The following is a 24,178-nucleotide window of genomic DNA, read 5'->3' on the forward strand; positions in this document are numbered from 1 at the left end:
TACATCCTCGGCACCATGTCCAGAGACCGACCAGGTGGTGGACCCTCCAGTGCCGGTGGACACCCAAAGTACTGCGCCGGCCTCCTCACCCTCCCCAGATGAGGTGAATACAGCCCCTCCGTCCCGCAGGAGGACTTTAGGGCCCACCAAGAACTCTTAAAAAGGGTGGCATCAAGCCTCCACCTCCAAGCAGAGGATATGGAGGAGCCCTCGGACTCCCTGGTCAATGTATTGTCCTCCTCGGCACCGGGCAGGGGGGCCTTGCATCTCCATGAAGGGGTGGCAAAAATTTCAAATGCCCTGTGGCAAACCTCGGCCTTATTGGCCCCCATCTCTAAGAGAGTGGAACGCAAGTATTTTGTACCCACCAAGGGGCATGAATATTTATACACCCACCCTGCTCCTAACTCCCTGGTGGTCAAGTCGGTCAACCACAGGGAACGGCTGTCCCAACCAGCCCATACCCCAAAAAATAAAGATTCAAGGAGGTTGGACTCATTTTGAAGAAAAATTTATTCGTCCTCGAGCTTCCAGTTACAGGTGGCGAACCACCAGGCTCTCCTGGGTCTGTATGAATTCAGGGCCCCCTTCTCAAGTTCGAGGACTCACTACAGGAGCGTGACAGGAAGGAGTTCAAAGTGCTGGTGGAGACTGCCAGGGCAACCCTGCAGGTAGCTTCTGATGCAGCGGCCACAGCCATGCGGTCCATGGCCTCCATGGTATCCATGAGAAGGATGGATGTCAGCTCTCTGGGCTGTCCAGCGAGGCGCAGACCCCCCTGCAGGACTTCCCGTTAGACAGCAAAGGTCTGTTTGCAGAGCAAACGGATACAAAGCTGCATGGCCTGAAAGACTCCCACACGACTCTCCAGACTCTGGATCTCTATGTTCCGGCTCCGGGTAACCTAAGTTGAAGCCGCAGCAGACTCCCACTCAGGCCAGCCAGTCAAAATACAAGACCGCTTATAAGAAATCGCGGAACTATAAGAGGTGCCCACAGAGGCAGTCTCGGCCTGCCCCCCAGCCTGAGTCCTCCAAGGGCAAGCAAGCGGGGAAAAGGCGGTTATGATGGGACACCCGGGGGCACCCTGCCAGTTCTCATCAGGGATCCACCCTCAATAAAGCTTCCGTTCTCCGATCTGTTGTGTGCTTTCCTCCCGGAGTGGTCGTGGCTGATCTCGGACCGATGGGTCCTCAACACCATCTCCCGGGGGTACACCCTCCAGTTTACTTCCTCCCGGACCAACCATCCCCACCCCTGTCCCTCTTGGGGGACCCCTCGCACGAGGCTCTGCTCGAGCAGGAGATGGGGCGGCTCCTGGGCCTAGGAGCGGTGGAAGTGGTACCGGGGGAGTTCAAAGGCAAGGGGTACTACTCCCGCTATTTCCTTATCCCGAAGGCCAAAGGGGGGCTCAGGCCCATCTTGGACCTGTGAGGCCTTAACAAGTACATGGTGAAGCTCAAGTTCCGCATGGTCTCCCTGGCCTCCATCATCCCCTCCCTGGATCCCGGGGACTGGTACGCCGTCCTCGATCTGTAGGATGCGTACTTCCACATTCACATATTCGAGGGGCACAGACGCTTCCTCCATTTCATAGTGGGGCAGGAACACCACCAATTTACGGTCCTCCCGTTTGGCCTGTCCACTGCCCCCAGGGTATTCACGAAATGTATGTCGGTGGTGGCCTACCTCAGGCACCAGGGGGTTCAGATGTTCCCGTATCTGGACGACTGGTTGGTCAAGGGCAGCTCCCAGTTGCAGGTGCGGGATCACGTGGCACTCCTTCTATCCATGTGCTCTCCCAGGACCAGGGCTGCCTCCTCCACCCCAACCTAGCGGCCCTCCACCTCACGGCGTGGCTGCTCAATGGTTAGGTAGGGAGGAAAGGACGTGCTCGGAAGAGGTCCAGTGTGTCCTCCTAGAAAGCAGGCGCCCCTCCACGCACCGAGCCTACTTGGCAAAGTGGTCTCGGTTTTCCAGATGGGCGGACGAGCGGGGCATTTCCCCGGTGGCCACCCCAATCCATCTTATTCTGGACTACCTCCTTCACCGTAGCGCCTTGTCAGTCAAGGTGCACCTGGTGGCCATATCAGCCTTCCATCCGCTGATGCAGGGCCACACGGTATTTTCCCATGCTATGACTGGCCGATTCCTTAAGGGCTTGGATCGTCTCTTCCCGTATGTTAGGCCCTCTGTCCCGCAGTGGGACCTAAACCTGGGTGTTGGCCTGTCTCATGGGGCCCCTGTTTGAGCCACTAGCCACGTGCTCCTGGTCACACCTCTCGTGAAAGGTGGCCTTCCTGGTTGTGATCGCGTCGGCTAGGCGGGTCTTGGAACTCAGGGCCCTGGCCTCCGAGCCCCTGTACACGGTGTTTCATAAAGATATGGTCCGGTTCCGCCTACACCCTTTGTTCCTCCCAAAGGTGGTCTCCGCCTATCACATGGGTCAGGACATTTTTCTGCCGGTCCTCTGCCCCAAGCCCCATGTGTCCAGTGAGGAGCGCCGCCTCCACACGCTGGATGTGAGACGGGCTCTGGCTTTCTACCTGGAGCAGACTAAGCCATTCAGAAAGTCCTCGCAACTGTTCATTGCCTCGGCCGAGTGCATGAAAGGTCGGCCGATCTCCACTCAGAGACTCTCCAACTGGATCACCTCATGCATCCGTACCTGTTATTGTTAGGCCTGGCGGGAATCCCTCCACCACCAGTTGTGAAGGTGCACTCGACTCGAGCACAGGCCTCGTCGGCTGCCTTTTTGGCTCATGTCCCTATCCAGGACATTTGTGGGGCTGCTACGTGGTCTTCAGTTCACGCTTTCACCTCGCATTATGAGATTGTCACCCAAACCAGGGAGGACGCCAGGTTCAGCAGGGCTGTGCTCCGTCCCAAGAATTTGTGAACTCCTTCCCACCTCCAACAGATATAGCTTGGAATCACCTACTGTGGAATACACATGAGCAATCACTCGAAGAAGAAAAGACATTTACCTTTTCCGTAACTGGTGTTCTTCGAGATGTGTTGCTCATGTCTATTCCACATTCCGTCCTCCTTCCCCTCTGTCTGAGTTGTCTGGCAAGAAGGAACTGAGGGTGGGGGGAGTGTGCCGCGCCCCTTATTCCGTGCTTTGAAATGTTTGCAATGTGTAGTTGCTAACTGGGCCAATGAGAGAAATCTCTTCTACAGTCTATATCCCAAAACCTTGACAGTCTTATTACGTGGTTGTTAAAGTAACTTTTGAGTATGCAAGAGAAGACCGGTGTGTCTGTCTCCTTCTCCCTCCTGCCCCACTGTTCCCCACAACATGTAGCACCTCCACCACGACCATTTCCAGCTCCCCTTCCTCTTCCCATTCCATTAAGCCATTAGTTGGCACTGTAGAAGCTTTTAACATGTAACAAATTGCTTCTTGCTGTCTCCTGTCCTGTGCTGCTATGTACACCTATTCCAGACAGCAGCTTACTGGAGGGTCGCACGCTACCTTGGCCAAGTAGCCCAAGGTGGACATTCAGCTGGCTTCCCCGTCCCATCTGGAACTCCTGCCTGTGGTTCAGCCAGGCTTCCCCACCCAGGCCCCAGGGCTATCCAGTCTGCCTTTCTTCCAAAGCAGGCCAGTCCCCTCACCCACACAGGGGTAATGTGTATCTTAACTATTCATTTTCTGGATTCCAGATGTTTAAATTTGTGTTGCTTTCAGTCTCCCTACCCCAGATCCCATTTCAGATGGAAGGTCAGGAAGAGGGGCACAGTCCCCCAGATCACACAACAGGAAGGGAGAGGGGCGGGGCTCCCTGAAATCCCAGCACACGCACAGACTGGGAGAATTCAGAGCTTACAAGCCCCAACACCACCTCTAAACTCCCAACTTTCTCTGCTGTCCCTGCTCTGCTATTATGTCTTTTCTAAATGAGAGGCTCTAGCCTAACTAGAAATTGTGGGCTTAATGCAAGCAATACTGAGTGAAATTCTGTGTCCTGTGTTATGTGGGTGGAAGGACTATATTATCATAATGGTCCTTTCTGGCCTTAAAAAATCTATGAATTATAGTTTTGCAATTCAGTGAGCTATGTGAGCATGTGCTTAAGGCCCCTTGACTTCAATAGGAATTAAGTACAAGTTTTCCTCAGTTGGAGTCCAAATGCAGAAAATGCTTCTGTTAGGATCGTGAGTAAAAGTGCTAGTGGACTCAGAGTGTTATCTTGTGTGGTTATGTGTGATATTTATGAGAGGAAGGCATTAATGCAAATAGTTCCCTGGAACAAGAATAGTTATTAAAAATAATTACAAGTAAATTGTCATTGTTGTACAAGGAATTACTTGACATCAAAATTATAAGAAATTGAATACTAACTGAAAAAATTGTCCATGGGTAATTATTCCAAATTCTTAAAGTACTCTGTATGTAATCTTTGAAGTACATCACTTACAAAAAATAACTTTCCTCCTTCCTAAAATTCTCCTCAGAAATCTAATCAATATGGTCTGGGACAATTCCACAACTCAGAAGACGACCTTTATAAAGAGACTAATCTCTTGCATTATGCCCAAAAGGTGGAAAGACTTGGGGCTTTTCATAATGTCCAATTGCAGTGAGTTCCACACCTAAGGGCCCTCTGCTGAGAGTGCCCTGCCCCTAACTGTAGTGAATTCAACCTCCACATACTATCAGCTGAAGTATCCTTTCTGTGATTGTAACTGTCATGTTCACAGTGTGGAGACAAGTAGCCTCAGAACCAGGCACCAGCCCATTCGGGGTCTTTCTGATGCAGGCTAAGACCTTACTTATCTTCCAGTGTAAACGAAGGAAACTCATAAAATTTCTAGCTCTGCTCATTCTGATTTACCACCCACTGGCCAGAGTATGACAGAATTAGTATGGAAACTCTCGCATTGAAATTCTGACCCACTGCTTTTGAACTCCCTTCCATGTGAAACTTTGACTTAGTATAGTTCTACTTCCTTCAGGTCTTGATGTTAATACCGTCACTTCTGTGTAGCTCTCTTGTAATAATCGCCACTTCCGAAACAAAGTAAATAAGTCAAATATGATGCTAAGAGAATGAGAAGAGAGGGGATAATATACGTGCACAGAAAGTGGGAAAGAACCAACTATTAACTGTTTAGATGACTTTATATCACCTTTCAGCTGAAGTGATGTATTGAAAATGTCCCTTTGTTTTTTAGAGGGTTGTGGCTGATAAACAGGAAAAACGAAATCAGGAACGCCTGAAACGCAGAGAGGAGAGGGAGAAAGAAGAAAGGGAGAAGCTAAGGAGGTAGAGATCTGCTCTATTTTTGGCAGCATACATTTAATAGCCATTGTAGAATCTGTGTAAGACTGAATTTTCTTGCATATTTGTTTGTGTATGTATGCTGGGTGGCAAAACAGGCTGCATTTGCTGAAAATTCTATATGAATTGAAAATTATTTGCTATTTGACTGCTTTTCTCAAGCCTATAACTCCTTGTTTCTGGTGGAAGACAGTAACTCCTCACTTAACGTTGTAGTTATATTCCTGAAAAATGCGACTTTAAGCGAAACGATGTTAAGCAAATCCAATTTCCCCATAAGAATTAATGTAAATAGGGGGATTAGGTTCCAGGGAATTATTATTATTTTTTTGCCAGACAAAAGGCATTATACTATATACGTTTTAAACAATTTTAAACAAGCAATTTAAACAATTTTAAAGAAACAATTTAATACTACAATCATCATTGCTGAGTATGAAGCAATGGGCGGTGTCCCCGCCTTACCCCACACAGGCACAGCCCACTGGCACTGCAGGCAAGGAGCCTGAAGGTTCCTTGGCTAGGAGAAGCACCTTCCCCTACTGTGCAAGCACCAGGGGCGGGGGGGCTCAACCCTCGGCCCGCCCACTGCACCCCTTCCCCAAGTCCCCACCCTTAACCTGCCTCTTCTCTCCCCCCCCCTTTCTCCCCCTTTACTCCACACGTTTTGCATCCCGCTCCTCCCCCCTCCTTCCCCTGCCTCCTGCTGGCAGCAATCAGCTGGTTTGCCATGTTCAGGAGGCAGGGGAGGGAGGGGGAGCCTGCGCACCGAGTCCTCGCTTCTCCCCCCTGCCTCCTGAATGCCTCAAACCAGCTGATTGCTGCGGGCAGGAGGCGAGGGGAATGGCGGGGGGAGCTGATAAGGGGGCTGCCAGCTGTGGACAAAGCAGGCAGCCAAACGACGTTATAGCACAGCATTGCACAACTTTAAACAAGTATGTTCTGTAATGGAGCAGGGACGTAAGATCGAAACAAGGTTAAGCGAGAGGACGTTAAGTGGGGAGTTACTGTACTTTTTCTATATAAGTAATGGATACAACTGGGTGAATATAAACATGAGCAAATATTGACTTTTCAGTGTGATTTCAGACATGTAATTTTCTCTGAGAATTAACAAGTAAATTATACGTTCGGTGTCTTTTAGGGAAAATAACCTGCATAGATAGATTGGGAAGTACCTGAAATACTCAAATTAGACCTAAAAAAGAGGTTGAGTATATGATTGGCCCTTTAGGAGTGGTCCTGAATCTTCTCAGTGAAATACACAATCACTGTTTCTAGGAATTCACACGCAGACTTGTTTAAACTGCTGTTTGCATGCATTTTGTTGTGGACTTAAGAAGTCCACAGTGAAGTCATTTTGTTGTGGACTTAAGAAGTCCACAGTGACTTTCTACAGCAATGTTGATGAGCTCACATGTCAGCTGTGAAATCCCCCATAAAATCAGGTGTTCTGTGCATCAGAAGAACAGAGGGTCAGTATTTTCCTTAACTCTCTAAGGTCTTCATAAAAAACAAGAGAGTTTAAATAAAATAGGGAATTTTTGTGGTATGCTATACCCAGAAAGAAAAGAGAGAAGAAGCATTTAAACAGTCAGATCAATGTAGCATTGGGAAATCTTTCTCTAAAGAGACTGTAACTCACATTTTAATAGGGCCTTTATCTTAACTGTTTCATAGAATAAGAAATGTAATGGTAAGTCGGGTTGGCAACCTTCGGCACGCCCATCAGGGTAATCTGCTTGCGGGCCGCGAGACATTTTGTTTACGTTGACCGTCCACAGGCACGGGCCCCCGCAGCTCCCAGTGGCCACTGTTTGCCATTCCTGGCCAATGGGAGCTGCGGCAGGCTGCAGGGACGTGCTCGCCGCCACTTCCTGCAGCTCCTATTGGCCTGGAAAGGTGAACCACGGTCACTGGGAGCTGCGGGGGGGTCATGCCTGCGGACGGTCAACGTAAACAAAATGTCTTGTGGCCCGCCAGCGGATTACCCTGATGGGCCGCGTGCCGAAGGTTGCCGACCCCTGTGGTAAGTAATCAATTACTTTAGCTTGTTCTCATTGTAATCTGCATTTTCTAATTGTGAATATTTGTTTGTATAACAAAAACTATTCGCCATTTTCCATTTGTTTCAGGTCCAGATCCCATAGCAAGAATCCCAGAAGGTATGTAATCTGCAGGAAAGGGGCACTAGTGGTGAAGCCAAGCTTTTAAAAGCTAGAACCTTTATAAATTTCATTGTCAAGCATTACTAGACTGCAGCGTCCTTGTTTAGCACCAAAGCATCATAGAGGATGGCCGTTCTCAACAGATTTATGCTGCACTGATCACTGTGGTATTGGACTGCGTATGCACATGTGTTCGCCCATGGCCAACAATGTTTTTTTGTCCTCTGGTAGTAGTTAGAATATGTCGAAAGGCTTGAGTCTGTGACTGCTTGCAAGCTAATGGCCCAGGTCCTTTAGCTTAAGCAATAGACACTTGTGCTTTTAGACCCTGAGGTCCCAGGTTCAGGCTCCACAGGTGACCCATCCAGAGGTGTCAGTACTTAGGCAATGCACTTTGCCTCTTAAGCTTCAGTTGGAAGCCACTCGTTTGCTAGCCTTTCAATAGGAAATAATTTGTAATAATAAACCTTCAGAGGTTTGAGAGCCTGCAAATATAGTCTTATGTTAATGGCCTTAAACAAGAATATAGCTCTTGTTTTAAAACTTCAGTGGTATCTGGTGCATATCAGGTCTTAAATAGAAGGCTTCATAGACAACTGCAACATAAAGCACCTGCCAGAGGCTCATTGTCACTGCATCTTTCATAACATCAACATTCTGTAACTTTGTTAAATAGACTCTGTTAAATAAGCACTTCGATTTCTTTGAAGGGTAGTGGCAAAGCACCAAACATGCAGAGTCTTCCCTTCATCTGCTCTAAATTTTGTTGGACTAGTCACAGGGGAATTTGGAGGATTCCCCCCCATCACTTTCCTCCTTCAGGCCAGTCTCTGAGAAATATATAATAGCTGTGATAATTGGAAACTGATCTCCGTACAGACCCGCTACCATGTACAAAGCACTAAATATTGGTATATTGGTAGAGCAGCTGACTGCCTCATTCACCATAAATCCTTTCTGTTTCCAGATCTAGGTCTCGAGATCGCCGCAGACATCGGTCTCGCTCTGCCTCCCGGGAACGAAAGAGAAGAACTCGCTCCAAATCCCGTGAGAAACGCCACCGTCACAGGTCTCGCTCCAGCAGCCGCAGCAGGAGCCGCAGCCATCAGAGAAGCAGGCATAGTTCCAGGGACAGGAGCAGAGAACGCAAAAAAAGGTAAATGTTGGCCTTCTGAGAGAAGTAGTTTCCCGTCCCTGATACACTGATCTGAAAACAGTTGTAACTGTTTCTAGAAACTTAGGGTAGAAATGGTAATTGTTTATCAAGAACACTTAGGCCTGGTCTACACTGGGGGGGGATCGATCTAAGTTACGCAACTTCAACTACGTGAATAATGTAGCTGAAGTCGACGTACTTAGATTGACTTACCATGGTGTCTTCACCGCGGTGAGACAACTGCTGCCGCTCCCCCGTCAACTCTGCCTGCACCTCTCACAGCGGTGGAGTACAGGAGTTGACGGGAGAGCACTCGGGGGTCGATTTATCGCGTCTAGACTAGACGCGATAAATCGACCCCCGCTGGATTGATCGCTGCCTGCTGATCTGGCGGGTAGTGTAGACATACCCTTAGTAATTTTAAACACCTTGTGGGGCATTTCCAGATTTCAGTCATTGTTTTAGCATGAGCGCTGATACAGAAACAGGGTTACCTTTTTGTTTGTTTTGATGGGGGGAAACTGCTGTGACAAAGTGTAACATATTTGTCAAATTGTGAACCCTGTGCTGTACTGTGAGTGAAAATAAGCCTGAATGTTCCTGAAGACAACCTATTGTACTGCATTCCAGACAGCTTTCCTGCCTGGGAAAGGTATTTGATAGCTCATTGAAGGACTATTGCTGAGAACCATCTGTTGTGGTTGTTTGTATTACTGTAGCATCTCGGAGCCCTGGTTGTGGACTAGGACCCCATTGTGCTAGGCATTATCCAAACACAGAACAAAAAACCCCCAGCTACTGCCTCAGAGCTTACAGTCTGGTATATGACAGGAGACAACAGATGGATACAGAAAGACGAGCACAAGGAAGCAGTGAGACAGTATCTGTCAGCTTGATAAGCAGTGGTCTCAGCACATGAGCAGCCAAACCATTGTTATTTTTTTGTAGGCATCGTGGCAAAGCAGTGCTAAGAGGAGGGTTTTGAAGGAGGATAATGAGATGATTTTGAGGAAGTTTATGGGGAGCTTCTTCCAAACATGTGGGTGAAAGCACAAAGATGCCTATTAGAAAATTTAACAAGTGGGCAATGGAGGCTGGTATCTTGGGCCACTTGTAGGTGAGGATCAGCATCTCATTCTCTAATGAGAGATGTTAGGTATGGTGGGAATAGACCATCCTTAAAAGTGAAGACAAGCAACTTCTGTATGTTGTGGTAGAGAAAGGGGAGCCAGTGAAGGGTTGCAAAGAATGTGGTCAAAGCAACAGACTAGGAAAATGATCTTTGCAGCAGTATTCTGAATAGATAATCAAGGCAAAACTGTATTGTCAAGAGTAGAGAAAATGATGTTGCAGTAATTGGGACACAAGATGAGAGCTTGGATGGGAGTTTGAGCTGTGTGGATGGATAAGAAAGGCAATATTTTAGATGTTACACACAAAGAATCTGCAAGACTTAGCCTAGATATGAGGACCTAAGGAGAGGTCTGAATCAAAAATGATACCCAGATTATAGGCCTGAGTGACGGGCAGGATTGTGGTGGTGTCCACAGAGATCAAGAAAGGAGGCAGTGAGGAAGTCTTGGTGAGAAGAAAAATAGGAGTTTTGTTTTAGCTATGTTGTATTTGAGCTGACAGCTAGACACGCTCAAGGAGATGTCAGAGAGACAAGATTAGATGTAATTTGTATAGAAGGAGATAGGTCTGGAATAGAGAGAGAGATCTGTGAATCATCAGCATCATGATAGTAGTTGAATTTGTTTGCAAATGAGATTACAAAAATTAAATTTAAATAAATAAATAAATAAATACATTAATTAATGGAGATATCCTATCTCCTAGAACTGGAAGGGACCTTGAAAGGTCATCGAGTCCAGCCCCCTGCCTTCACTAGCAGGACCTAGTACTGATTTTTGCCCCAGATCCCTAAGTAGCCCCCTCAAGGATTGAACTCACAACCCTGGGTTTAGCAGGCCAGTGCTCAAACCACTGAGCTATCCCTCCCCCACAAAGATAAGGTGTAGAGGGAGAAGAGAGGGCACAAAGGTCAGAGCCCTGTGGAATCTTCACAAAGTTGGGGGTCGGGGGAGGTGAGGAATATCTGATGTACATGTTGAAGTAGTAGTTAGAGGTATAGAAGAGGAGTATGAAGAGAGTGAGTTATGGAAGCCAAGGGAGGGCATGATTTCAAGAAGTGAAATGTGGTGTGTTGTCACAGAAGGCTGACAGGTCAAGCAGGAGGATGGAGTACTGGTTCTGAGCTTTAGGAGGAATGGCTAGAGTGGTTTCAGTGAAGTGCAAGGGGATAAAACCAGATCGGAGAAGGTATTGGACTGAATTGGACAAGAGGAACTCCAGACAGAAATTGTAGACTGGGTCCCCAAATAGCTTAGAGATGAAAGGGAGATGGGGTGATAGTTGAAGAGGCAAGTGGAATTAAGGGTGGTGTTTTTAAGATGGCAGAGACTAAAGCATGCTTGTATTGTGATGAGACAGAGTAAGAGGAGAGCCAGAGGTTGAGGGGGAAAAGTAAGGAAAGGCATAAGAGTGGGTATGAGTGAGATAAGGGTGTGGGATGGGATCACAGTGACAAGTGGAGAGGTTACAGGAGGAGAGCAGACTAGAAACTTCTGTGACAAAGGGGAAGGAGGTGAGAAGTGTAGGACAGGAAAGGGAAGCCAAGGGAAAGGGAGGGGGAAGTTCATATGTTGTATTTTGTCAGTTTTCTCTTGAGAGAAGTCTGAGATCCTGTGTGGGGAGACAGGTGGAGGCAGGAGGAGGGGAAGTTTTGAGGAGTCAGTCAAAGTTGGCAAAAAGATGGGTGGGGTTTTGGGTGTAGGGTTCAATTAATGTGGAGAAGTGGAGTTGCTTAGTAGGGAAACTGGCAGAACTGAAGGAGGGGAGAATGAATTTGTAGCAGAGGAAGTCAGCCTGGTCACTGAATTTCCTCCAGAGATGTTCTGCAGTGTGTGAGCAGGAGCTGAGGAACTGGATGTCAGGGGTAAGCCAGGGCTGTGGATTGGCAGGACGGGCCTTGTGATGGGAGGGGCAAAAGAGGAGAAGGTGGGGAAGTGTGAAGCAAGGAGCTAATCAAACACCTCAGTAGAAGAAAGACAGGAAGAAGAAGGCTAAGAAGATACAGCTCATCAACACGGATGGATTGGAAGTCATGGAATGGCTGATTGACAGAGCGGCGAACTGTTGATTTTTGAATGACTCAACTACTGGCACATCCTCATGGATGAATGGTTTTTCTAAACAAGGGGGACAGGCATGACTTGTGGAAGGGGCTGGAGTTTCCCAGAGGAGCATTTGGCAGAGAGACAGCAACTGAAGAGTGGGGTGCTGTTCTGTGCTAGGGCCCAACCATCACCATGCAAAGGAGAACTTGCAGGGGTGGGGTGGGCAGGATGGACGCTGCCCAGCCTGAAATGCTGGCAAACCTTAGACTCACAAAAGGGGAGAGATCAGTCATGGGGAAGTTGAATCTTAAGACTTTGTCGTTTTCAAAGATCTCTGTCTCAGTGCTTTAAGAGTAAAGTCACTATGGTTAAGAAATTCCTCTTAGCCTGCATTGTTCTTCATTAGGTCTTTGTTTATTCCTATTCGTGGGGATCAAGGCACGTACACCATGAGCTTCCAGAGCTTTCTGGAAAGATGCATCCTTTGAGGCCACTTGTTCCTTCCTCCCCTTCTTGTCCTGAAGGGTTCTGAGGGTAGGAAACAGGGAGTGGTCCTAACCGCCCTCCAATTCATTTTAACCGCCACGGGGGCAGAGAACCCATATTGAACGCAGTGTCCTTGATGCTTTCCTCATCTATTCCTGCCCCCCATCTCTTTGGGGCAAATTTTGTTTATAGTTAGTTTGTGAGATTTTTCTTTTAAAAGAGGAGAGCAGATGCTTGTCTGACACTGGCTTTGTCTGGACTGACAGAGGAGTGGGTTGGGCCATTTCACACCACTCAGCTGACGGGGAGGCTCCTCAGGCTCAGTCAACTAAGTCTGGCCATTTGTAAGTCCTAGCATCAGCTTGGGCATCTGGTTCCAGGGTCTGTCCAGGTTGACCTAAGAGACCTAATGTGCCTAAAGGGGCTCTCTGGCCACTGGATCTGGTTTCCAAAGGATCATGATCAGCAGAGCCAGGATCTGGAGCTGCAAAATCCGAGATCTGGGGCTGCAGCAAAGCATGGGTCCAGGCTACAAAAGGGAAAAAAAATCCAAATTTTACAGCTAAGCATAGATGAGTGCCTGGCAAGTATGTATCCAGAGCCAGAACCAACGTGGATCCTGAGTGATAACATGGATCCAGATTCAACAGCCAGAAATGAATAACTGCCAAGCATGGTTGCCAAGAAGAGATCAAATTGCCTGGGATGTAGCCAGCATGAGAATCAGACATCTTTGACTATTGAGTGTCATTTGTTTAGTGGTTCTGCACCACTAAGACCGTGGTACTGAAATTCCAACACCATGATCTTTGCAGATCTACTTGCCTTATTGATTCTGTACCCAATATAGTGGCTTGAGGAAACAAATTCAGCGTGGAAGCCCTCACAACACTGGAAAGGTGGGGAAGAACAAGATTCTGATCAGATCCAGGATGGTGGATCTCTGTTACAGGGATAGTGTTTTAAACATTGTGCTTCCTGTTTGGCCATTTTCAGATGCACACACTCAGTGCCCTGCATGGCTGTTTCCCAAGGAGAGGGTGTTTCTCTTTCCGATGCTCCATCAAATTCAGCGGTCCAGAGCCAGGTTTGCAAGATACAGATGCTGAGATCTGGATGAGAGACTCCCTTCAGATGTGAGGGTCTATACCCACTAAAGTTCTATTGATTCTGAGATATTTCAAGGATCCAAAGATTTCTCTGCTGTGCAGCCTTTGTAGGAGAGAGAGGTTACAGTGTCAGAGGAATCTGATCCAGAAAGGATTACCTTTTGGCTTCCAACCCTCTTTGTAGCCCTCAAATGCAAAGGCAAAAAATATACTGAAGTCCTTCCCACACAGGGAATTAAAAAGCATATTGCCAAGGTTCTGCAGAGACGATACAGTGCTGTAGGACCTATTTAGATTTAAAGATGTATATGATGGGCTTTGAGGCCCACTCTGATATCTCCTAGATCAGTGGCTCTTAACCTTTCCAGACTACTGTACCCTTTCAGGAGTCTGATTTGTTTTGTTTACCCCCAATTTTCACCTCATTTGAAAAGTACTTGCTTACAAAATCAGACATAAAAATACAAATGTGTCACAACATGCTGTTACTGAAAAATTGCTTACTACCTCATTTTTACCATGGAATAGAAATATTGTACTTACATTTTAGTGTATAGAGCGGTATAAACAAGTCATTATATGAAATTTTAGTTTGTACTGATTTTGCTAGTGCTTTTTACGTAGCCTGTTGTAAAACTAGGCAAATATCTAGATGAGTTGATGTACCCTTTGGAAGACCTCTGCGTATCCCCAGGGGTACGTGTACCACTGTTCTAGATCAGACATAAATAGACACATGGATCAATCAACATGACCTCTCGCAAGAGGAAATTTTATTAGAATAATATTGGGCTCTGTTATACCTAGCTTCTGGTTCTAAATGAGGAAGGAGTACAGTGTCTGGGATTGGCTACCAGTGACATTACTCCTCCCCCCCATGGGTAGTAGAAACACGGATAGGCACCAATACTTAGCTTTACTAAGCCTTCCTTGGCTCTAATAGAGTACTCTGGTCCAATGGAGCAGTTGACCCACATTTCAGGTCTCAGTAAACCTAGCTTCTGTTCTTTCCAATTTGGAAGGACAATTTGAACGTAAGGGTTGAAACATCCATTGCCTACACTTATGCAGCATTTAAGGTTTATTTCCTGGGCACAGTGTGAATGAGGTTTGCCACCTATCATACAGTGTGGCAACAGGACTACATGGCATGGAGCAGACTGCTTGCTGGTTGTACTAATATCCTGAGGGACATCATACTTCTGAGTTCCAGAGAAAGAGCTCTTTTTAATTTCCAGAAATGTTCCAGACTTACCCCCCTTTCTATGCAATTGTTGCATTTTTATTTCTTTATACATATTTCTTACTGGAGTCAAAGAAGATCTCTATCAGTAAAGCTGTACCTTTCCGATTTGCCATTTCTACGGCAACAAGCGTTGCCTGGCTGTCATGACTCTTCTTGAATGTTTGGGTGTTTGTCTCTATATAGACTTGATCCTCCATGTGTCTAGATGGTTCTTCCCTAGTAGTTTGCACAACTTTCATACTCATTTAGAAGATTTGTGGTCACTAAAGCCTTGATATATTCCAGACCTGTAAGCTTGTCTGCAGTTGGCAGGTTCCTTATCTATGCAGTTACTTGATAGCTTTAATACCAGGTTATGTCTGAGACTTCAGCAGAATCTTCAGGGTTCTACAACCTTTTCTAGGAACTCCTCAGCTACAATGCCTCAGTATCTTCCAGATGCAAGATTTCATAAGATGGGGGGAAGAGCATGCTCTCCAGGGAATTCTTTATCTTCCGGCTGTGTGCAGTAATAATCCTAGAGGGTGGAAAGGAATCTTCACCTTCATCTCCATCCACTCCCAGGTTTGTGATCTTGGTGGAAGATGTAGCTCCATGTAAAGATACAGCAGCTGAGTGAAAGATTGCCCTGACCAGCCAGGCTCTTCTCCCCGCCATCAAATGCAAATCTGTCTAAATTACGATGGACAGCATTACATTAATGTATCTCACACACCACTGAAGAGGAATTTGCTCTAACCAGTTCTTACAGGGAAATTTCCTGTTCCAAAGTCCAATACCTTCATTGGATTGGTCCTATGTCTCATCTACCAGGGAAAGAAGATGTATTGACTGATTCTTTACCTTTACTCTATGAATCTTTCAGTTCCGCATCTGAACAGTTCCTAAATTGGTGAACTTGATAAGGCTTCCTTGACTGTTGTTTTAGACTATTGCATTTGGGATAGTTGTTTGTTTTTGTTTGTTTTAAGAAGAAACTCCTGCCAAAGGACATCTGGTTGTCATCTCTATTCCAACATCTGATACACATTAACAGCCTTTCTTCGCTTAGTAATAACTTTCTCTGTGACAGGGTTGCTCTGTGTACCTCTAGAGCTGCTTGGGGTAGTTATTTTGCTGTTAAGAGCTGCATTAAAGTAGACTAAATTCTCCATTGTAATGCTTAGGATGTACTGCTAATGCTGCAGAAGAATAGGTTTATTTGTCTCACCCTAGGGTGTTCCCATCTAGCATGTCCTGTGTGATTGTAACTTTTTTTCTCATTAAGCTCAGAGGTTTCCATTTAAACATTGGTCAGATGTTCTCTGGACTGTATCTCTATGAAGATACTATTCTTGATAGTTTCTGAGATACAAGCCTAATGACTATCTGTACTATCGCCTTTAAGTTTCTTTCTTACAGAACAGGTGGTCCTGCCCTCATGTCTATCCTAATTGAGATGCCTGGGCTTTCCATCTTATTCTGACTACTTGCATGTCTATATGTCCCTAAGCCTCATTTACGTTCAATGAGGAATTATAAAAATGTAGGACGTCCACCCCCCCATGCTGAGGAAGGATTAAATATACCTGCAACATCCCTGACAGATGTTTGTCTAACCAGTTCTTAAAACCCTCAATTATATGGATTTCACAAGCTCCTAGATAACCTGTCCCAGTGCTTTACTAACATTGGATATTAGGAAAAGCTTTCTAACTATAATCTAAATGTCTCTTGCTGCAAACAAAGTCAATTACCTTTTGGTATCATACTTTGTATATTCAGAAAACGTTGCCATTATTTATATGGGGCCAAAGCTTAACTATAAGATCTTCAAGCCCTTGGAGAGATGGAGCTGATATAAGAGGAGTCAGGCCCTCATGGTCCAAAGATTGTTCATGTAAAATGCATTGTTTCACAATTATCACCTGACATGGCTTCAGTCTCCTGGAACTGTCAGCCCTCATCCAGGACAAAGGCAACATCCATGGCATACCTTCACACTGTCATCATCACATCATGTTTCATGACTGTTACTGTGCCTTTGTTATATTTTGGTTTTGTTATATTTTGGGGTTTTTAGCAAAAATTTCCCCTCATTAAGACTTCTTCTTCGAGTGCTTACACATGTCCATTCCAGTTTAGGTGTGTGCATGCCCTGACTACAGTTGCCAGAATGTTTCCCCCTTGTGGCATATGTTGGGTCAGCTCTAGCACCCTGTGGTGTTGCACGCTCATAGCTAGAGCCCTGCGTGGATACAAAATTAGTATCCGCATCCATCTGCAATCTGCAAAAATGATCTGCGGATATCCACATCCGCAGATGTAAATATAAAGTGAATATCAACGGATTTACAGGGCTCTACTCATACCGTTGGTGTGAAGGGTCCTACCGACCCCACTTCACCTCCATTCCTTCTTTCTGTCTGTGATGGTTGCTGGAATTCCTCATTGCTTAGGCAATTTTCTCCTTGTTTTCCAACTGACTCTCCTGCTTCCTCAGTGCCTGGACCCACCTTACCTCAGATCGTTGGGTTCTAAGCACAGTAGAAATGGGATACACTATCCAATTTTTGTCTGCCCCACCCCCACCCTCCCATCCATCTTCAGGGACCCTTCTCACAAGCAACTCTTAGAACAAGTTCAATCCCTCCTTTGGGTGGGAGCTGTGAAAGAGATTCCATTCCACTTAAGAGGAAAGGGGTTGTATTCCTGTTACTTCCTAATTCTGGGAGCCAAGGGTCTCAGGCCAATACTAGATCTGCATCATCTCAACCACTATCTCAAGAACTTAAATTTCACATGCTCTCGTTGGTTTCCATCGTTTACTCACTGGGAGTGGTATGCTGTCCTCCCATCTAATGGATGCATACTTCCACATATCAATCTTCCAAGGCCACAGAAGGTTCCTAAGATTTCTCATGAACCAAGTTCATTACCAGTTTGCGCTTCTTCCGTTCAGCCTGTCAGCCGCCACACCGGTCTTCACCAAATGTCATCACCCGCCTAGCTAGAGACAACACCAACTTCGGGTGTGCAGTCTTGCAGTCAGCCTGTCCTTGAACTACAAGCCCATCTCCTGTACAACTGCTTGTAAGTCACCTAAATTGGAATGGACATGTGCAAGCACCTGAAAGGGGGGGGGGAAGTTATTAACCTTTCTGTAATTGTTGTTCTCCAAGAGGTGTTGCACAAGTCCATTCCAAAACCCACCGTCAGTCCCCTCTCATCAGAGTCAGTTGGTAAGAAGAAACTTAAGGGGAGCAGGATCGGCAGGGCCCTTTATACCAATGATATGAGTGCACAACACCAGAGAGTGCTTGGAACCAACTTGATGGATACCACTAGGGGAAAAAATTCCGGCAACTGTGCTCAGGGTGTGCACATACCTAAATTGCAATGGACATGTGCAACACCTCTCTAAGAACAACAGTTACAGAAAGGTTAGTAACCAGAGGGGTTTTTTGTTTTTGTTTTAGTTTTTTTGAGAAAGCAAGAAGTTTAGTCACTTCTGTTCACTCTATGCAGAACTAATGCTTGTTTTAAGTATTCGGTTGACCTTGTTTACCTAGAACTCCTCAGCCTACCTTCTTGAAGGTTGAACTGCTTACTAAACTCCCACAAGCGGGAATGTATAGATGCCACTCAGAAGAAATGAAGGTTATTTACCTGTAACCAGAATTCTTCTAGATGAGTCTCTGTATATTCTCTCTCACTCACTCCCTACTTCTGGAATGGCTCAGGTTAAGAATTCCCAAAGTAGTGGAAAGAACTGGAGAGCAGTTAGGACCACTTTCCCTTTCTACCCTCAAAACTCTCCAGGGTGGGTGGAGGAGAGAGGAGTGAATGGCCTCAACAGGCACTGCTTTCCAGAAGGTACTGAAAGCTCACAGCACAGGTGCCATGATTCCCATAGTGTGAATATCCAGAGACTCATCTGGTCCAGCTACAGGTAAGTAACCTTCATTTCCATGCTTTCCTGCAAGGTTGTCCCCAGAGGGGTTGAACTAGAAGCCGAGTTCCCACTGGCTTGGTGGAGCTCTGGGGAGCAACTTGGGGGGTGGGGTGCACAGTAGGGCTCACACTGATTTTGGGGTGTAGGGCCTCTGGGACGTGGCACCCTAAGTCACAAGGTAGAGTGTCAAACAGGTCTGAACCTGAATGTGTATCCGTAGTCCCAGAGCTAGAGACAGTGACTAGATTCTATCCAGACCCAGTTGATTTGGAACTGCAGTGGGATGTGGTGATTGGATCCACTCACAACAGACTGACCATACAAGGTGGTAACTGGGCCAGGTTGTAACAAGTCTTATCTGTTCTTAATTCTTTGGTCTGTAGTTTGAGTTACTCTGTGTGATTGATACTAGGTACTTCTATATGACCCTCCATCTGAGGGCCTTGAGATGTGTTTTAAATATTTAAGCTTCAAAAAACTCCTGTAGAGTAATCTCCATTTTACAGGCGGGGGAACTGAGGTTGTGACTTGTCCAAGCTCAAAAAGGAATTCTGCATCAAAACTTGATAACAGGTTGTAGATCTTCTTTCTTACAGTCTTGTCCTTTGAAGAGTTAAGATAATAGACACTAATACAAACTCTCTATTAGTGGAGACAGGGCAATCCCCTATACTAGTTTTAAGTACACAGAATTTCTTGACCACTATAATAATTTCCCTTTCCATCATTTAGGTTTTTATAACAGTACCACTGAAGCTTTCCAATATCACTTACAAAGAGCCTTTTAATCTATAGAGTCGAAGTGCTTTACAAAGGGGAGTAAGTATTAACCCCTTATACAGGGCTGGGAATATGAGAGACAGATTTTTACTTGACTAAAGCTATATCACAAATCTGCAGTAGAAAATTCCTGTGGCTGTCTGGCAGAGTTCTTGGAAGTTCAAATAATCATAGTTAAGCATCTAAAAAATAAAATCATGCAACTTTCCTAAAATTACTCAAAAATGCTAATTTTCATGAGAGGACGAATGAATAAAACAACTCTGGAGTCTGTAAACGAAGCTGTTCTTGAGGGATGGCATTCCAAAAACTAGAAGACTTCAGTAGTTTGCTTTCTGTTTATAAAAAGAAGAAAAGGAAAAACCTTTCATATCTCAAACTCACTTTAAAATTGCTCTGTGTTATCAACCTCAAAGTATGCCAGAAAATTCTCCTTGGACTAAAGACCACACATGAGAAAATTCAGGCAGAAACTTTTATTGATGAAAGTTTCAGGGGAAGGGGTCAAAATCAGGATTAATGAAAAGCGAGTTCCAACCTTAAGCTTAGCTCCATAATAAATGTACTTCAAAAATGCTGCCTCTGCTAGTCTGTTTTGAAATTGGATATGGGGGTCTGTCTCTCCTGATGGCTTCTCATGTATTTGTCTATATGGAACCAAACTGGGTATGTCTGTGAAAGATATAAATACAAAATTTTAACAAAACATTTTCTTTGTGGCAGCAACGGATTCATGACTAATTTGGGTTCTCAAATGTATTGCACTTTTCAGATCCTCAAAAGAAAGATCTTCCAGAGACAAAGAACGATCAAGAGATCATGACAGAACATCGCGTGACAAAGACAGGAGCTCAAGAGAGAGGTCACCCCGAGATAACAAAGACAGGAAACGCTCATATGAAAGTGCTAATGGCCGATCAGAAGACCGGAGGAGCTCAGAGGAGCGCGAAGCAGGGGAGATATAACTGCTGTACAGTCACCGGATCCTCTAGCTTCCTATGGAGTTGCATACTATGGTTTAGTTTACAGTTGTTCAAAGGGACACCAGTGAGCAGTTCGACACTGATCCAGCTAGGGTAGATGTACAGTATATAAAAGTGGTTATAACTAAATCTGAATTGAACCCCTTCAATTGATGATGCCTAAAGCTGTGTCCTTGACTTTGACCAAGCTGTAAAACTTCTCTGAACGATTTCTCTTTATCCAGGATGACAGTTTTATGTACCAAGGTGCAGATCTCACTGTTTTACTCTCCTTTCCAAAGCAAGTTAAATAGTGACAAATTATATTGCAGTACTTGCCTTGGGTGCTCTCAAACCTTTATAAAATTCTCTAATTCTGGTCCAGTCCAAACAGCAACATTGAAGGCTTTTTTAAGAGGGCGGGTGGGTACTAAACTTTTATTCTAAGGTTGTTTCCCAATGATTGTATGGGAACCTAGGAGTTGGTTACAGTCAGAGCATTTAGGTTGGAATATGTGCCAGAGAAAGCTGAAATGTCGTTTTTTACAGTGCCTATTTAGACTGGGGAATTGAACAGCTGTTGCATTACATCTTTTTTTATTTTTATTGAAATTTTGAAATCCAAGCCAGTCCCATCTCTCTGTACCATTTGGTATGTGTTCAGTATATTTGGGTTTTTTTCCATAAGGACTTTTTCTGCTTTTTCTTGTGGGATGTAGGCTGTACATCCTTAATTGTAAAAATAAATAAAATAAAAAAATTAAAAAGTAAACTGCATTGTCCAGTAAGTTAACATTGAGCACCTTGGTGTCTCAAGGTGAGTGTGGCTAATTATTTGTGTATGTTCTTTAGTTAGGTCAATTGTATGAGAAGAAACAGTACAGAACTTTCTCATTTGGAGAAAAATGTTTTAAATACACAACTCTACTACTGGAAGTTCTGTCTTTCTGATGAGACCTAAAACAGACCATGGCTACTCCAAGATCATGAAGAGACAAAAGCTCTTAAAATCATAGTGTCCTGGCTGTTACCATGTATACCTTTAGCAGCTTCAACTTAGAAAAGTTAGTCTTTACTTTCTTCTCCTAAAAATGAACATTGTGTTACTAACACAGAATGTGATCCATGTTCCACCCCAGAGGCAGTTGCGTTTCAGTTGAGAGTAAGTGATTCCTTATAAAGGGATCATAGAATCATAGAATATCAGGGTTGGAAGGGACCTCAGGAGGTCATCTAGTCCAACCCCCTGCTCAAAGCAGGACCAATCCCCAACTAAATCATCCCAGCCAGGGCTTTGTCAAGCCTGACCTTAAAAATCTCTAAGGAAGGAGATTCCACCACCTTCCTAGGTAACCCATTCCAGTGCTTCACCACCCTCCTAGTGAAAAAGTTTTTTCTTAATATCCAACCTAAACCTCCCCACTGCAACTTGAGACCATTACTCCTTGTTGTGTCATCTTTTATCACTGTGAACAGTCTAGATCCATCCTCTTTGGAACCCCCTTTCAGTAGTTGAAAGCAGCTATCAGATCCCCCCTCATTCTTCTCTTCTGCAGACTAAATCCCAGTTCCCTCAGCCTCTCCTCATAAGTCAGGTGCTCCAGCCCCCTAATAATTTGTGTTGCCCTCTGCTGGACTCTTTCCAATTTTTCCACATCCTCCTTGTAGTGTGGGGGCCAAAACTGGACACAGTACTCCAGATGAGGCCTCACCAATGCCGAATAGAGGGGAATGATCACGTCCCTCGATCTTCTGGCAATGCTCCTACTTATACAGCCCAAAATGCCGTTAGCCTTCTTGGCAACAAGGGCACACTGTTGACTCATATCCAGCTTCTCGTCCACTAGCCGCTCGGTTCCTAGTCTGTAGCATTGCATGGGATTCTTCCGTCCTAAGTGCAGGACTCTCCACTTGTCCTTGTTGAACCTCATGCGATTTCTTTTGGCCAAATCCTCTAATTTGTCTGGGTCCCTCTGTATCCTATCCCTACCCTCCAGCGTATCTACCACTCCTCCCAGTTTAGTGTCATCTGCAAACTTGCTGAGGGTGCAATCCGCGCCATCCTCCAGCTCATTAATGAAGATATTGAACAAAACCAGCCCCAGGACCGACCCTTGGGGCACTCCACTTGATACCAGCTGCCAACTAGACATGGAGCCATTGATCACTACCCGTTGAGCCCAACGATCTAGCCAGCTTTCTAGCTACTTTATAGTCCATTCATCCAGCCCATACTTCTTTAACTTGCTGGCAAGAATACTGTGGGAGACCATATCAAAAGCTTTGCTAAAGTCAAGGAATAACCGGTTCACTGCTTTCCCCTCATCCACAGAGCCAGTTATCTCATCCTAGAAGGCAATTAGGTTAGTCAGGCATGACTTGCCCTTGGTGAATCCATGCTGATTGTTCCTGATCACTCTCCTCTCCTCTCCTCTCCTCTGAGTGCTTCAGAACTGATTGAGGACCTGCTCCATGATTTTTCCAGGGACTGATCCTTTTGGGATCCTGCACAATGAAAGGTGCTTTAGAAATGTAAGTTACGTTTATATATATTTGTCCTAGTTTGAATTTCTGCACCCTTGAACTACACAGTGATGTGGCAATACACTGTCGTTCAAAAAGTTCCACAGTGTGTCCTTCATACCCTCAGGTAAGGGCACATGTGAGCCCTTGCAACACGTACATATGGCATGTCTCTGCTCCCTCCTACCTAGTGACTATTATGGCATGTATTTCTTTTTCATTGGGTTACTGTACCATTTGGTTTATACTCCAATCCTGAAACGGGCAGCACAGTTGCTCTGTACTAACCAGGTATACCAGTGTAGTTCTACCAGTATTTTAGCCTAAGATAGATGGTATGAGCAGGGCACATTTACATTTTAAACTATATGTAGGAGCTTTATAGATGCTCAAAAGGAACTGAAATTTGTTTTTGTACCCTGTGTGGCACATTCCGTACTTTTTTTTTTTTTTTTTTTTTTAGGTCAGTGCCTTCAGGAACTTATGAAGATGTTACAGCAGTTTTGGTGGACAAATTTTACAATGCCATGAAACCATTCTTAAATCTGGAGCATGATTTTCCTTCTCCAGGAATGTTTTGTGAAATTGTCTATATTGCCAAGTGCACTGTAAATACAAATCACCAACATCTGTCCCTCTAGCTCAGAAACCTACTGTGATACTGCACCCCATATTCTTCACAGTGATAGTATGATATGATGATGGCATAATTATGATGCATTGCGTGCACGATGAGTCATGTAAGGTGTCATTGAAAAAGTTATGATTTGCTGAATACAATTCTTATTTGTATGCATGCATCATTTTTGTATCTGAAGTTATAAATACTGACTATGTATCTGTACTTCAAATGTAGTTACACCTGGGTGACACCCACTAGACAAGATGCTTTCAGTCTAGATAGTTGGTTGGGAAGGACCTATTCAGGGCAATGAGCCATTATGGAAAACAATAGGCCTTAGGAGAAGCTTATCTCCCACCTGGTGAGCCTTCCTGAGAATGCTGTAAGTAATGGCTGATATGAATCTACAAGGACACGTGACCTCAGGCCATATGATTCTGGACTCCATCTTGGGATATCTGTATTTTTCCACAAACTGGTCGGGGAACCAAGCTTTGAAGCAAAGAGTTTCCACCATATGCTAAAGCTATATAAGGCAGAGAGTGACATCTGGGGTTCTTCATTCCCCACCCAAGAAGATTCCTGGAAACAATTGAGGAATAAGACTGAACTTAGGGAAGTGCTGGACCCAGGCTAACGGGATTTCTAGCTTGTTTATGAAAGACCTGGGGATTCCAAGTTGTAAAGCCAGTGCAGCTTGCTCCTTAAGAATCTGCAACCTGCTT

General features: G+C 45.2%; 1 protein-coding gene across 1 annotated transcript in view; it reads left to right on the plus strand.

The window, feature by feature from the left end:
• Positions 1 to 21,293, plus strand: part of LUC7L2 (LUC7 like 2, pre-mRNA splicing factor) — a 58,320-nt gene extending 37,027 nt beyond the window's left edge. Inside the window, exons 7-10 of the mRNA XM_065400924.1 lie at positions 5,182 to 5,273; positions 7,424 to 7,453; positions 8,424 to 8,612; positions 20,119 to 21,293. Of these exons, the coding sequence (XP_065256996.1) occupies positions 5,182 to 5,273; positions 7,424 to 7,453; positions 8,424 to 8,612; positions 20,119 to 20,311 (504 nt within the window). The 3' untranslated portion in view covers positions 20,312 to 21,293. The remainder of the gene's footprint in view (positions 1 to 5,181; positions 5,274 to 7,423; positions 7,454 to 8,423; positions 8,613 to 20,118) is intronic.
• Positions 21,294 to 24,178: the final 2,885 nt, after the last annotated feature.

This window comes from Emys orbicularis, chromosome 1 (assembly GCF_028017835.1).
Source record: "Emys orbicularis isolate rEmyOrb1 chromosome 1, rEmyOrb1.hap1, whole genome shotgun sequence".
In the NCBI taxonomy this organism is placed as follows: Eukaryota; Metazoa; Chordata; order Testudines; family Emydidae; genus Emys; species Emys orbicularis.